The sequence below is a fragment of the Nerophis ophidion genome, linkage group LG23 (genome assembly GCF_033978795.1).
Source record: "Nerophis ophidion isolate RoL-2023_Sa linkage group LG23, RoL_Noph_v1.0, whole genome shotgun sequence".
Taxonomy (NCBI): Eukaryota; Metazoa; Chordata; class Actinopteri; order Syngnathiformes; family Syngnathidae; genus Nerophis; species Nerophis ophidion.
This window is the reverse complement of record NC_084633.1, coordinates 40,412,714-40,428,008: the sequence shown is the minus strand read 5'-3', so window position 1 is coordinate 40,428,008 and position 15,295 is coordinate 40,412,714. Positions and strand designations below refer to the sequence as shown.

The 15,295-nt window shown below is 39.9% G+C and overlaps 1 protein-coding gene across 4 annotated transcripts in view; it reads right to left on the bottom strand.

The window, feature by feature from the left end:
• The window catches only part of LOC133541283 (MICAL-like protein 1), a 249,806-nt gene that overhangs the window by 231,485 nt on the left and 3,026 nt on the right, over window positions 1–15,295 (bottom strand). For all 4 annotated transcript variants that reach the window (XM_061884597.1, XM_061884600.1, XM_061884599.1 and 1 more), the window contains 2 exons: window positions 1,858–1,999; window positions 1,712–1,776 (listed from right to left, as the gene is read on the bottom strand). In XM_061884597.1, coding sequence (XP_061740581.1) covers window positions 1,712–1,776; window positions 1,858–1,999 — 207 coding nt within the window. The remainder of the gene's footprint in view (window positions 1–1,711; window positions 1,777–1,857; window positions 2,000–15,295) is intronic.

The following is a 15,295-nucleotide window of genomic DNA, read 5'->3' as shown; positions in this document are numbered from 1 at the left end:
AGATACAAGTGGAATAAAAGTGGACTATGATGGGAAATGAAAGTAGTTACAAGTGGAATAAAAGTGGACTATGATGTGAAATGAAAGTAGATACAAGTGGAATAAAAGTGGACTATGATGTGAAATGAAAGTAGGTATTACTGGAATAAAAGTGGACTAAGATGTGAAATGAAAGTAGATATTAGTGGAAAAAAGTGGACTATGATATGAATAGATATTAGTGGAATAAACGTGGATTATGATGTGAAATGAAAGTAGATATTAGTGGAATAAAAGTGGACTATGATATGAAATGAAAGTAGATATTAGTGGAATAAAAGTGGACTATGATATGAAATGAAAGTAGATATTAGCGTAATAAAAGTGGACTATGATGTGAAATGAAAGTAGATATTAGTGGAATAAAAGTGGACTATGATGTGAAATGAAAGTAGATACAAGTGGAATAAAAGTGGACTATGATGTGAAATGAAAGTAGATACAAGTGGAATAAAAGTGGACTATGGTATAAAATGTAAGTACATATTAGTGGAATAAAAGTGGACTACAATGTGAAATGAAAGTATATATTAGTGGAATAAAAGTGGACTATGATGTGAAATGAAAGTAGATACAAGTGGAATAAAAGTGGACTATGATGTGAAATGAAAGTAGATACAAGTGGAATAAAAGTGGACTATGATGTGAAATGAAAGTAGATACAAGTGGAATAAAAGTGGACTATGATGTGAAATGAAAGTAGGTATTACTGGAATAAAAGTGGACTAAGATGTGAAATGAAAGTAGATATTAGTGGAAAAAAGTGGACTATGATATGAATAGATATTAGTGGAATAAAAGTGGATTATGATGTGAAATGAAAGTAGATATTAGTGGAATAAAAGTGGACTATGATATGAAATGAAAGTAGATATTAGTGGAATAAAAGTGGACTATGATGTGAAATGAAAGTAGATACAAGTGGAATAAAAGTGGACTATGATATGAAATGAAAGTAGATATTAGCGTAATAAAAGTGGACTATGATGTGAAATGAAAGTAGATATTAGTGGAATAAAAGTGGACTATGATATGAAATGAAAGTAGATATTAGTGGAATAAAAGTGGACTATGATGTGAAATGAAAGTAGATACAAGTGGAATAAAAGTGGACTATGATATGAAATGAAAGTAGATATTAGCGTAATAAAAGTGGACTATGATGTGAAATGAAAGTAGATATTTGTGGAATAAAAGTGGACTATGATATGAAATGAAAGTAGATATTAGCGTAATAAAAGTGGACTATGATGTGAAATGAAAGTAGATATTAGTGGAATAAAAGTGGACTATGATATGAAATGAAAGTAGATATTAGTGGAATAAAAGTGGACTACAATGTGAAATGAAAGTAGATATTAGCGTAATAAAAGTGGACTATGATATGAAATGAAAGTAGATATTAGCGTAATAAAAGTGGACTATGATGTGAAATGAAAGTAGATATTAGTGGAATAAAAGTGGACTATGATATGAAATGAAAGTAGATATTAGCGTAATAAAAGTGGACTATGATGTGAAATGGAATAAAAGGGAAATAAGCGACAGAGTTGTTTTGTTTTTCATTTTCTTTGCTCACTTTTCCTATGTCCCACGGTCTCCATAAAATTGACATGTACATGTGTCATGGCCAATTATGCAAATTAGAAGATGAGGTCAGCGAGCCCCCACCTGTCTTCCCACAACTGCTGCCACCACTAGATTGCAGTCCTGTTGATTCACAGCATGCTGTGAAAGCTGGAAAAGGGAGCGGGTCAAGGTTTCCAGGAATGTCTGTGTTTTTTTAAAAGGGAGTATTTTCAAAAATGGATCACAGACCATGTGACGCTGTGCTGAAGTAGTGGTAGAACTTGGACAGGTAGGTCAGCACCCCCAAGCAGTCTGGCACCGGGCTGGCCAGCAGGTCTTCAGGGACCAGGAAGGCAGGAATGCCCAGTCTGCTCTCTGCCAGCGAAAAGGCCTGAAGAGACCAAAGTGTTACATCCACTAGTAGAGGTCTCACATACTGAAGAGACCAAAGTGTTACATCCACCTGTAGAGGTCTCACATACTGAAGAGACCAAAGTGTTACATCCACTAGTAGAGGTCTCACATACTGAAGAGACCAAAGTGTTACATCCACCAGTAGAGGTCTCACATACTGAAGAGACCAAAGTGTTACATCCACTAGTAGAGGTCTCACATACTGAAGAGATCAAAGTGTTACATCCACTAGTAGAGGTCTCACATACTGAAGAGATCAAAGTGTTACATCCACCAGTAGAGGTCTCACATACTGAAGAGATCAAAGTGTTACATCCACTAGTAGAGGTCTCACATACTGAAGAGACCAAAGTGTTACATCCACCAGTAGAGGTCTCACATACTGAAGAGACCAAAGTGTTACATCCACTAGTAGAGGTCTCACATACTGAAGAGATCAAAGTGTTACATCCACTAGTAGAGGTCTCACATACTGAAGAGATCAAAGTGTTACATCCACCAGTAGAGGTCTCACATACTGAAGAGACCAAAGTGTTACATCCACTAGTAGAGGTCTCACATACTGAAGAGATCAAAGTGTTACATCCACTAGTAGAGGTCTCACATACTGAAGAGACCAAAGTGTTACATCCACTAGTAGAGGTCTCACATACTGAAGAGACCAAAGTGTTACATCCACTAGTAGAGGTCTCACATACTGAAGAGACCAAAGTGTTACATCCACCAGTAGAGGTCTCACATACTGAAGAGACCAAAGTGTTACATCCACTAGTAGAGGTCTCACATACTGAAGAGATCAAAGTGTTACATCCACTAGTAGAGGTCTCACATACTGAAGAGACCAAAGTGTTACATCCACTAGTAGAGGTCTCACATACTGAAGAGACCAAAGTGTTACATCCACTAGTAGAGGTCTCACATACTGAAGAGACCAAAGTGTTACATCCACCAGTAGAGGTCTCACATACTGAAGAGACCAAAGTGTTACATCCACTAGTAGAGGTCTCACATACTGAAGAGATCAAAGTGTTACATCCACTAGTAGAGGTCTCACATACTGAAGAGATCAAAGTGTTACATCCACCAGTAGAGGTCTCACATACTGAAGAGACCAAAGTGTTACATCCACTAGTAGAGGTCTCACATACTGAAGAGATCAAAGTGTTACATCCACCAGTAGAGGTCTCACATACTGAAGAGACCAAAGTGTTACATCCACTAGTAGAGGTCTCACATACTGAAGAGACCAAAGTGTTACATCCACTAGTAGAGGTCTCACATACTGAAGAGACCAAAGTGTTACATCCACCAGTAGAGGTCTCACATACTGAAGAGACCAAAGTGTTACATCCACTAGCAGAGGTCTCACATACTGAAGAGACCAAAGTGTTACATCCACTAGTAGAGGTCTCACATACTGAAGAGATCAAAGTGTTACATCCACTAGTAGAGGTCTCACATACTGAAGAGATCAAAGTGTTACATCCACTAGTAGAGGTCTCACATACTGAAGAGACCAAAGTGTTACATCCACCAGTAGAGGTCTCACATACTGAAGAGACCAAAGTGTTACATCCACTAGTAGAGGTCTCACATACTGAAGAGACCAAAGTGTTACATCCACCAGTAGAGGTCTCACATACTGAAGAGATCAAAGTGTCACATCCACTAGTAGAGGTCTCACATACTGAAGAGACCAAAGTGTTACATCCACCAGTAGAGGTCTCACATACTGAAGAGAGTAAAGTGTTACATCCACTAGTAGAGGTCTCACATACTGAAGAGACCAAAGTGTTACATCCACTAGTAGAGGTCTCACATACTGAAGAGACCAAAGTGTTACATCCACCAGTAGAGGTCTCACATACTGAAGAGATCAAAGTGTTACATCCACTAGTAGAGGTCTCACATACTGAAGAGATCAAAGTGTTACATCCACTAGTAGAGGTCTCACATACTGAAGAGACCAAAGTGTTACATCCACTAGTAGAGGTCTCATATACTGAAGAGAGTAAAGTGTTACATCCACTAGTAGAGGTCTCACATACTGAAGAGACCAAAGTGTTACATCCACTAGTAGAGGTCTCACATACTGAAGAGACCAAAGTGTTACATCCACTAGTAGAGGTCTCACATACTGAAGAGACCAAAGTGTTACATCCACCTGTAGAGGTCTCACATACTGAAGAGACCAAAGTGTTACATCCACCAGTAGAGGTCTCACATACTGAAGAGAGTAAAGTGTTACATCCACCAGTAGAGGTCTCACATACTGAAGAGAGTAAAGTGTTACATCCACCAGTAGAGGTCTCACATACTGAAGAGACCAAAGTGTTACATCCACCAGTAGAGGTCTCACATACTGAAGAGGGTAAAGTGTTACATCCACTAGTAGAGGTCTCACATACTGAAGAGACCAAAGTGTTACATCCACCAGTAGAGGTCTCACATACTGAAGAGAGTAAAGTGTTACATCCACCAGTAGAGGTCTCACATACTGAAGAGACCAAAGTGTTACATCCACTAGTAGAGGTCTCACATACTGAAGAGAGTAAAGTGTTACATCCACTAGTAGAGGTCTCACATACTGAAGAGAGTAAAGTGTTACATCCACCAGTAGAGGTCTCACATACTGAAGAGACCAAAGTGTTACATCCACCAGTAGAGGTCTCACATACTGAAGAGACCAAAGTGTTACATCCACTAGTAGAGGTCTCACATACTGAAGAGACCAAAGTGTTACATCCACCAGTAGAGGTCTCACATACTGAAGAGAGTAAAGTGTTACATCCACTAGTAGAGGTCTCACATACTGAAGAGAGTAAAGTGTTACATCCACCAGTAGAGGTCTCACATACTGAAGAGACCAAAGTGTTACATCCACCAGTAGAGGTCTCACATACTGAAGAGACCAAAGTGTTACATCCACTAGTAGAGGTCTCACATACTGAAGAGACCAAAGTGTTACATCAACTAGTAGAGGTCTCACATACTGAAGAGAGTAAAGTGTTACATCCACTAGTAGAGGTCTCACATACTGAAGAGATCAAAGTGTTACATCAACTAGTAGAGGTCTCACATACTGAAGAGAGTAAAGTGTTACATCCACTAGTAGAGGTCTCACATACTGAAGAGATCAAAGTGTTACATCCACTAGTAGAGGTCTCACATACTGAAGAGAGTAAAGTGTTACATCCACTAGTAGAGGTCTCACATACTGAAGAGATCAAAGTGTTACATCCACTAGTAGAGGTCTCACATACTGAAGAGAGTAAAGTGTTACATCCACCAGTAGAGGTCTCACATACTGAAGAGACCAAAGTGTTACATCCACCAGTAGAGGTCTCACATACTGAAGAGAGTAAAGTGTTACATCCACTAGTAGAGGTCTCACATACTGAAGAGACCAAAGTGTTACATCCACTAGTAGAGGTCTCACATACTGAAGAGAGTAAAGTGTTACATCCACTAGTAGAGGTCTCACATACTGAAGAGAGTAAAGTGTTACATCCACCAGTAGAGGTCTCACATACTGAAGAGAGTAAAGTGTTACATCCACTAGTAGAGGTCTCACATACTGAAGAGACCAAAGTGTTACATCCACTAGTAGAGGTCTCACATACTGAAGAGAGTAAAGTGTTACATCCACTAGTAGAGGTCTCACATACTGAAGAGACCAAAGTGTTACATCCACTAGTAGAGGTCTCACATACTGAAGAGAGTAAAGTGTTACATCCACTAGTAGAGGTCTCACATACTGAAGAGAGTAAAGTGTTACATCCACTAGTAGAGGTCTCGGTTACTGAAGAGACCAAAGTGTTACATCCACTAGTAGAGGTCTCACATACTGAAGAGAGTAAAGTGTTACATCCACTAGTAGAGGTCTCACATACTGAAGAGACCAAAGTGTTACATCCACCAGTAGAGGTCTCACATACTGAAGAGAGTAAAGTGTTACATCCACCAGTAGAGGTCTCACATACTGAAGAGAGTAAAGTGTTACATCCACCAGTAGAGGTCTCACATACTGAAGAGATCAAAGTGTTACATCCACTAGTAGAGGTCTCACATACTGAAGAGACCAAAGTGTTACATCCACTAGTAGAGGTCTCACATACTGAAGAGACCAAAGTGTTACATCCACTAGTAGAGGTCTCACATACTGAAGAGAGTAAAGTGTTACATCCACTAGTAGAGGTCTCACATACTGAAGAGAGTAAAGTGTTACATCCACCAGTAGAGGTCTCACATACTGAAGAGAGTAAAGTGTTACATCCACTAGTAGAGGTCTCACATACTGAAGAGAGTAAAGTGTTACATCCACTAGTAGAGGTCTCACATACTGAAGGGATCAAAGTGTTACATCCACTAGTAGAGGTCTCACATACTGAAGAGACCAAAGTGTTACATCCACTAGTAGAGGTCTCACATACTGAAGAGACCAAAGTGTTACATCCACCAGTAGAGGTCTCACATACTGAAGAGAGTAAAGTGTTACATCCACCAGTAGAGGTCTCACATACTGAAGAGACCAAAGTGTTACATCCACCAGTAGAGGTCTCACATACTGAAGAGAGTAAAGTGTTACATCCACTAGTAGAGGTCTCACATACTGAAGAGAGTAAAGTGTTACATCCACCAGTAGAGGTCTCACATACTGAAGAGATCAAAGTGTTACATCCACTAGTAGAGGTCTCACATACTGAAGAGACCAAAGTGTTACATCCACCAGTAGAGGTCTCACATACTGAAGAGACCAAAGTGTTACATCCACTAGTAGAGGTCTCACATACTGAAGAGATCAAAGTGTTACATCCACTAGTAGAGGTCTCACATACTGAAGAGACCAAAGTGTTACATCCACTAGTAGAGGTCTCACATACTGAAGAGAGTAAAGTGTTACATCCACCAGTAGAGGTCTCACATACTGAAGAGATCAAAGTGTTACATCCACCAGTAGAGGTCTCACATACTGAAGAGACCAAAGTGTTACATCCACCAGTAGAGGTCTCACATACTGAAGAGACCAAAGTGTTACATCCACTAGTAGAGGTCTCACATACTGAAGAGATCAAAGTGTTACATCCACTAGTAGAGGTCTCACATACTGAAGAGACCAAAGTGTTACATCCACTAGTAGAGGTCTCACATACTGAAGAGACCAAAGTGTTACATCCACCAGTAGAGGTCTCACATACTGAAGAGAGTAAAGTGTTACATCCACTAGTAGAGGTCTCACATACTGAAGAGACCAAAGTGTTACATCCACTAGTAGAGGTCTCACATACTGAAGAGACCAAAGTGTTACATCCACCAGTAGAGGTCTCACATACTGAAGAGATCAAAGTGTTACATCCACTAGTAGAGGTCTCACATACTGAAGAGACCAAAGTGTTACATCCACTAGTAGAGGTCTCACATACTGAAGAGATCAAAGTGTTACATCCACTAGTAGAGGTCTCACATACTGAAGAGACCAAAGTGTTACATCCACCAGTAGAGGTCTCACATACTGAAGAGATCAAAGTGTTACATCCACTAGTAGAGGTCTCACATACTGAAGAGACCAAAGTGTTACATCCACCAGTAGAGGTCTCACATACTGAAGAGACCAAAGTGTTACATCCACCAGTAGAGGTCTCACATACTGAAGAGACCAAAGTGTTACATCCACTAGTAGAGGTCTCACATACTGAAGAGAGTAAAGTGTTACATCCACCAGTAGAGGTCTCACATACTGAAGAGAGTAAAGTGTTACATCCACCAGTAGAGGTCTCACATACTGAAGAGACCAAAGTGTTACATCCACCAGTAGAGGTCTCACATACTGAAGAGACCAACGTGTTACATCCACTAGTAGAGGTCTCACATACTGAAGAGAGTAAAGTGTTACATCCACCAGTAGAGGTCTCACATACTGAAGAGACCAAAGTGTTACATCCACCAGTAGAGGTCTCACATACTGAAGAGAGTAAAGTGTTACATCCACTAGTAGAGGTCTCACATACTGAAGAGATCAAAGTGTTACATCCACCAGTAGAGGTCTCACATACTGAAGAGACCAAAGTGTTACATCCACTAGTAGAGGTCTCACATACTGAGGAGACCAAAGTGTTACATCCACCAGTAGAGGTCTCACATACTGAAGAGACCAAAGTGTTACATCCACTAGTAGAGGTCTCACATACTGAAGAGATCAAAGTGTTACATCCACCAGTAGAGGTCTCACATACTGAAGAGATCAAAGTGTTACATCCACCAGTAGAGGTCTCACATACTGAAGAGAGTAAAGTGTTACATCCACTAGTAGAGGTCTCACATACTGAAGAGACCAAAGTGTTACATCCACCAGTAGAGGTCTCACATACTGAAGAGATCAAAGTGTTACATCCACCAGTAGAGGTCTCACATACTGAAGAGACCAAAGTGTTACATCCACTAGTAGAGGTCTCACATACTGAAGAGACCAAAGTGTTACATCCACCAGTAGAGGTCTCACATACTGAAGAGAGTAAAGTGTTACATCCACCAGTAGAGGTCTCACATACTGAAGAGACCAAAGTGTTACATCCACTAGTAGAGGTCTCACATACTGAAGAGACCAAAGTGTTACATCCACCAGTAGAGGTCTCACATACTGAAGAGAGTAAAGTGTTACATCCACCAGTAGAGGTCTCACATACTGAAGAGACCAAAGTGTTACATCCACTAGTAGAGGTCTCACATACTGAAGAGACCAAAGTGTTACATCCACCAGTAGAGGTCTCACATACTGAAGAGAGTAAAGTGTTACATCCACCAGTAGAGGTCTCACATACTGAAGAGACCAAAGTGTTACATCCACCAGTAGAGGTCTCACATACTGAAGAGAGTAAAGTGTTACATCCACCAGTAGAGGTCTCACATACTGAAGAGAGTAAAGTGTTACATCCACCAGTAGAGGTCTCACATACTGAAGAGACCAAAGTGTTACATCCACCAGTAGAGGTCTCACATACTGAAGAGACCAAAGTGTTACATCCACCAGTAGAGGTCTCACATACTGAAGAGAGTAAAGTGTTACATCCACCAGTAGAGGTCTCACATACTGAAGAGACCAAAGTGTTACATCCACCAGTAGAGGTCTCACATACTGAAGAGAGTAAAGTGTTACATCCACCAGTAGAGGTCTCACATACTGAAGAGAGTAAAGTGTTACATCCACTAGTAGAGGTCTCACATACTGAAGAGATCAAAGTGTTACATCCACTAGTAGAGGTCTCACATACTGAAGAGACCAAAGTGTTACATCCACTAGTAGAGGTCTCACATACTGAAGAGAGTAAAGTGTTACATCCACTAGTAGAGGTCTCACATACTGAAGAGATCAAAGTGTTACATCCACTAGTAGAGGTCTCACATACTGAAGAGACCAAAGTGTTACATCCACTAGTAGAGGTCTCACATACTGAAGAGACCAAAGTGTTACATCCACCAGTAGAGGTCTCACATACTGAAGAGACCAAAGTGTTACATCCACCAGTAGAGGTCTCACATACTGAAGAGACCAAAGTGTTACATCCACCAGTAGAGGTCTCACATACTGAAGAGAGTAAAGTGTTACATCCACTAGTAGAGGTCTCACATACTGTAGAGAGTAAAGTGTTACATCCACCAGTAGAGGTCTCACATACTGAAGAGACCAAAGTGTTACATCCACCAGTAGAGGTCTCACATACTGAAGAGAGTAAAGTGTTACATCCACCAGTAGAGGTCTCACATACTGAAGAGAGTAAAGTGTTACATCCACCAGTAGAGGTCTCACATACTGAAGAGAGTAAAGTGTTACATCCACTAGTAGAGGTCTCACATACTGAAGAGATCAAAGTGTTACATCCACCAGTAGAGGTCTCACATACTGAAGAGAGTAAAGTGTTACATCCACCAGTAGAGGTCTCACATACTGAAGAGACCAAAGTGTTACATCCACCAGTAGAGGTCTCACATACTGAAGAGAGTAAAGTGTTACATCCACCAGTAGAGGTCTCACATACTGAAGAGAGTAAAGTGTTACATCCACTAGTAGAGGTCTCACATACTGAAGAGATCAAAGTGTTACATCCACCAGTAGAGGTCTCACATACTGAAGAGAGTAAAGTGTTACATCCACTAGTAGAGGTCTCACATACTGAAGAGACCAAAGTGTTACATCCACCAGTAGAGGTCTCACATACTGAAGAGATCAAAGTGTTACATCCACCAGTAGAGGTCTCACATACTGAAGAGACCAAAGTGTTACATCCACTAGTAGAGGTCTCACATACTGAAGAGACCAAAGTGTTACATCCACCAGTAGAGGTCTCACATACTGAAGAGAGTAAAGTGTTACATCCACCAGTAGAGGTCTCACATACTGAAGAGACCAAAGTGTTACATCCACTAGTAGAGGTCTCACATACTGAAGAGACCAAAGTGTTACATCCACCAGTAGAGGTCTCACATACTGAAGAGAGTAAAGTGTTACATCCACCAGTAGAGGTCTCACATACTGAAGAGACCAAAGTGTTACATCCACTAGTAGAGGTCTCACATACTGAAGAGACCAAAGTGTTACATCCACCAGTAGAGGTCTCACATACTGAAGAGAGTAAAGTGTTACATCCACCAGTAGAGGTCTCACATACTGAAGAGACCAAAGTGTTACATCCACCAGTAGAGGTCTCACATACTGAAGAGAGTAAAGTGTTACATCCACCAGTAGAGGTCTCACATACTGAAGAGAGTAAAGTGTTACATCCACCAGTAGAGGTCTCACATACTGAAGAGACCAAAGTGTTACATCCACCAGTAGAGGTCTCACATACTGAAGAGACCAAAGTGTTACATCCACCAGTAGAGGTCTCACATACTGAAGAGAGTAAAGTGTTACATCCACCAGTAGAGGTCTCACATACTGAAGAGACCAAAGTGTTACATCCACCAGTAGAGGTCTCACATACTGAAGAGAGTAAAGTGTTACATCCACCAGTAGAGGTCTCACATACTGAAGAGAGTAAAGTGTTACATCCACTAGTAGAGGTCTCACATACTGAAGAGATCAAAGTGTTACATCCACTAGTAGAGGTCTCACATACTGAAGAGACCAAAGTGTTACATCCACTAGTAGAGGTCTCACATACTGAAGAGAGTAAAGTGTTACATCCACTAGTAGAGGTCTCACATACTGAAGAGATCAAAGTGTTACATCCACTAGTAGAGGTCTCACATACTGAAGAGACCAAAGTGTTACATCCACTAGTAGAGGTCTCACATACTGAAGAGACCAAAGTGTTACATCCACCAGTAGAGGTCTCACATACTGAAGAGACCAAAGTGTTACATCCACCAGTAGAGGTCTCACATACTGAAGAGACCAAAGTGTTACATCCACCAGTAGAGGTCTCACATACTGAAGAGAGTAAAGTGTTACATCCACTAGTAGAGGTCTCACATACTGTAGAGAGTAAAGTGTTACATCCACCAGTAGAGGTCTCACATACTGAAGAGACCAAAGTGTTACATCCACCAGTAGAGGTCTCACATACTGAAGAGAGTAAAGTGTTACATCCACCAGTAGAGGTCTCACATACTGAAGAGAGTAAAGTGTTACATCCACCAGTAGAGGTCTCACATACTGAAGAGAGTAAAGTGTTACATCCACTAGTAGAGGTCTCACATACTGAAGAGATCAAAGTGTTACATCCACCAGTAGAGGTCTCACATACTGAAGAGAGTAAAGTGTTACATCCACCAGTAGAGGTCTCACATACTGAAGAGACCAAAGTGTTACATCCACCAGTAGAGGTCTCACATACTGAAGAGAGTAAAGTGTTACATCCACCAGTAGAGGTCTCACATACTGAAGAGAGTAAAGTGTTACATCCACTAGTAGAGGTCTCACATACTGAAGAGATCAAAGTGTTACATCCACTAGTAGAGGTCTCACATACTGAAGAGACCAAAGTGTTACATCCACTAGTAGAGGTCTCACATACTGAAGAGAGTAAAGTGTTACATCCACTAGTAGAGGTCTCACATACTGAAGAGATCAAAGTGTTACATCCACTAGTAGAGGTCTCACATACTGAAGAGACCAAAGTGTTACATCCACTAGTAGAGGTCTCACATACTGAAGAGACCAAAGTGTTACATCCACCAGTAGAGGTCTCACATACTGAAGAGAGTAAAGTGTTACATCCACCAGTAGAGGTCTCACATACTGAAGAGACCAAAGTGTTACATCCACCAGTAGAGGTCTCACATACTGAAGAGAGTAAAGTGTTACATCCACTAGTAAAGGTCTCACATACTGAAGAGAGTAAAGTGTTACATCCACCAGTAGAGGTCTCACATACTGAAGAGATCAAAGTGTTACATCCACTAGTAGAGGTCTCACATACTGAAGAGACCAAAGTGTTACATCCACTAGTAGAGGTCTCACATACTGAAGAGATCAAAGTGTTACATCCACTAGTAGAGGTCTCACATACTGAAGAGACCAAAGTGTTACATCCACTAGTAGAGGTCTCACATACTGAAGAGAGTAAAGTGTTACATCCACCAGTAGAGGTCTCACATACTGAAGAGATCAAAGTGTTACATCCACCAGTAGAGGTCTCACATACTGAAGAGATCAAAGTGTTACATCCACCAGTAGAGGTCTCACATACTGAAGAGACCAAAGTGTTACATCCACTAGTAGAGGTCTCACATACTGAAGAGATCAAAGTGTTACATCCACTAGTAGAGGTCTCACATACTGAAGAGAGTAAAGTGTTACATCCACCAGTAGAGGTCTCACATACTGAAGAGATCAAAGTGTTACATCCACCAGTAGAGGTCTCACATACTGAAGAGAGTAAAGTGTTACATCCACCAGTAGAGGTCTCACATACTGAAGAGAGTAAAGTGTTACATCCACTAGTAGAGGTCTCACATACTGAAGAGATCAAAGTGTTACATCCACTAGTAGAGGTCTCACATACTGAAGAGACCAAAGTGTTACATCCACTAGTAGAGGTCTCACATACTGAAGAGAGTAAAGTGTTACATCCACTAGTAGAGGTCTCACATACTGAAGAGATCAAAGTGTTACATCCACTAGTAGAGGTCTCACATACTGAAGAGACCAAAGTGTTACATCCACTAGTAGAGGTCTCACATACTGAAGAGACCAAAGTGTTACATCCACCAGTAGAGGTCTCACATACTGAAGAGAGTAAAGTGTTACATCCACCAGTAGAGGTCTCACATACTGAAGAGACCAAAGTGTTACATCCACCAGTAGAGGTCTCACATACTGAAGAGAGTAAAGTGTTACATCCACTAGTAGAGGTCTCACATACTGAAGAGAGTAAAGTGTTACATCCACCAGTAGAGGTCTCACATACTGAAGAGATCAAAGTGTTACATCCACTAGTAGAGGTCTCACATACTGAAGAGACCAAAGCGTTACATCCACTAGTAGAGGTCTCACATACTGAAGAGATCAAAGTGTTACATCCACTAGTAGAGGTCTCACATACTGAAGAGACCAAAGTGTTACATCCACCAGTAGAGGTCTCACATACTGAAGAGAGTAAAGTGTTACATCCACCAGTAGAGGTCTCACATACTGAAGAGACCAAAGTGTTACATCCACCAGTAGAGGTCTCACATACTGAAGAGAGTAAAGTGTTACATCCACTAGTAGAGGTCTCACATACTGTAGAGAGTAAAGTGTTACATCCACCAGTAGAGGTCTCACATACTGAAGAGACCAAAGTGTTACATCCACTAGTAGAGGTCTCACATACTGAAGAGAGTAAAGTGTTACATCCACTAGTAGAGGTCTCACATACTGTAGAGAGTAAAGTGTTACATCCACCAGTAGAGGTCTCACATACTGAAGAGACCAAAGTGTTACATCCACTAGTAGAGGTCTCACATACTGAAGAGACCAAAGTGTTACATCCACCAGTAGAGGTCTCACATACTGAAGAGAGTAAAGTGTTACATCCACTAGTAGAGGTCTCACATACTGTAGAGAGTAAAGTGTTACATCCACCAGAGGGCGCTCTATCTCAAATCCAGAAAGTAAGACAGTTTGGGTCTCTGCCAAACATGAAGTGAGAGGACTTTGTAGGCTTGGACACAATAATTTTATAACAAAACAACCGTTATGCTTGAAATGTAATTTCCAACTGAGAATGGATCAGAAGTGATTAATTAGACAGTTCTATCTCATTAATGGCACTCTGGAATGTAGATAAATGTCAAGATTAATGACAGGTTATTACTCGCTTGTACAATTTCAATTTAAAAAAAGATCCAAATGTTTGGACACAAATGCAATTTTAGTGCCAGAATGTCATCCAGGAGTTTTTCTCATAATTTAGACTTTATTATCACACAATTATGACTTCTTTCTCAAAATTTACAGGTATTAGTTTCTTATTTTAGACTTTCTTATCACATAATTATGAATTTTATCACAATTTAGACTTTCTTATCACTAAATTACGACTTTTATTTCACAATTTAGAGGTTGTTTTTTCTTATTTTAGACTTTATTATCATGTTTTACGACTTCTTTCTCACAATTTAGAGGGTTTTTTCTTATTTTAGCCTTTCTTATCACGTAATTATGACTTTTATCTCATAATTTAGACTTTCTTATCACGTAATTATGACTTTTATCTCATAATTTAGACTTGATTACCCTGTAATTATGACTTCTTTCTCACACTTTAGAGGGTTATTTTCTTATTGTAGACTTTCTTGTGACGTAATTATGATTTTTATCACAATTTAGACTTTTTTATCACTTAATTATGACTTTTATCTCACAATTTTGAGGTTTTTTTTCTTATTTTAGACTTTATTATCATGTTTTATGACTTCTTTTTCACAATTTTGAGTTATTTTTCTTTTTTTAGACTTTCTTATGACGTAATTATGACTTTTATCTCATAATTTAGACTTTATTATCATGTATTATGACTTCTTTCTCACAATTTAGTGTTTTTTCTTATTTAAGACTTTCTTATCACGTAATTATGACTTTTATCTCACAATTTAGACTTTCTTATCACGTAATTATGACTTTTATCTCATAATTTAGACTTTCTTATCACGTAATTATGACTTTTATCCCATAATTTAGACTTGATTACCCTGTAATTATGACTTCTTTCTCACACTTTAGAGGGTTATTTTCTTATTGTAGACTTTCTTGTGACGTAATTATGACTTTTATCACAATTTAGACTTTTTT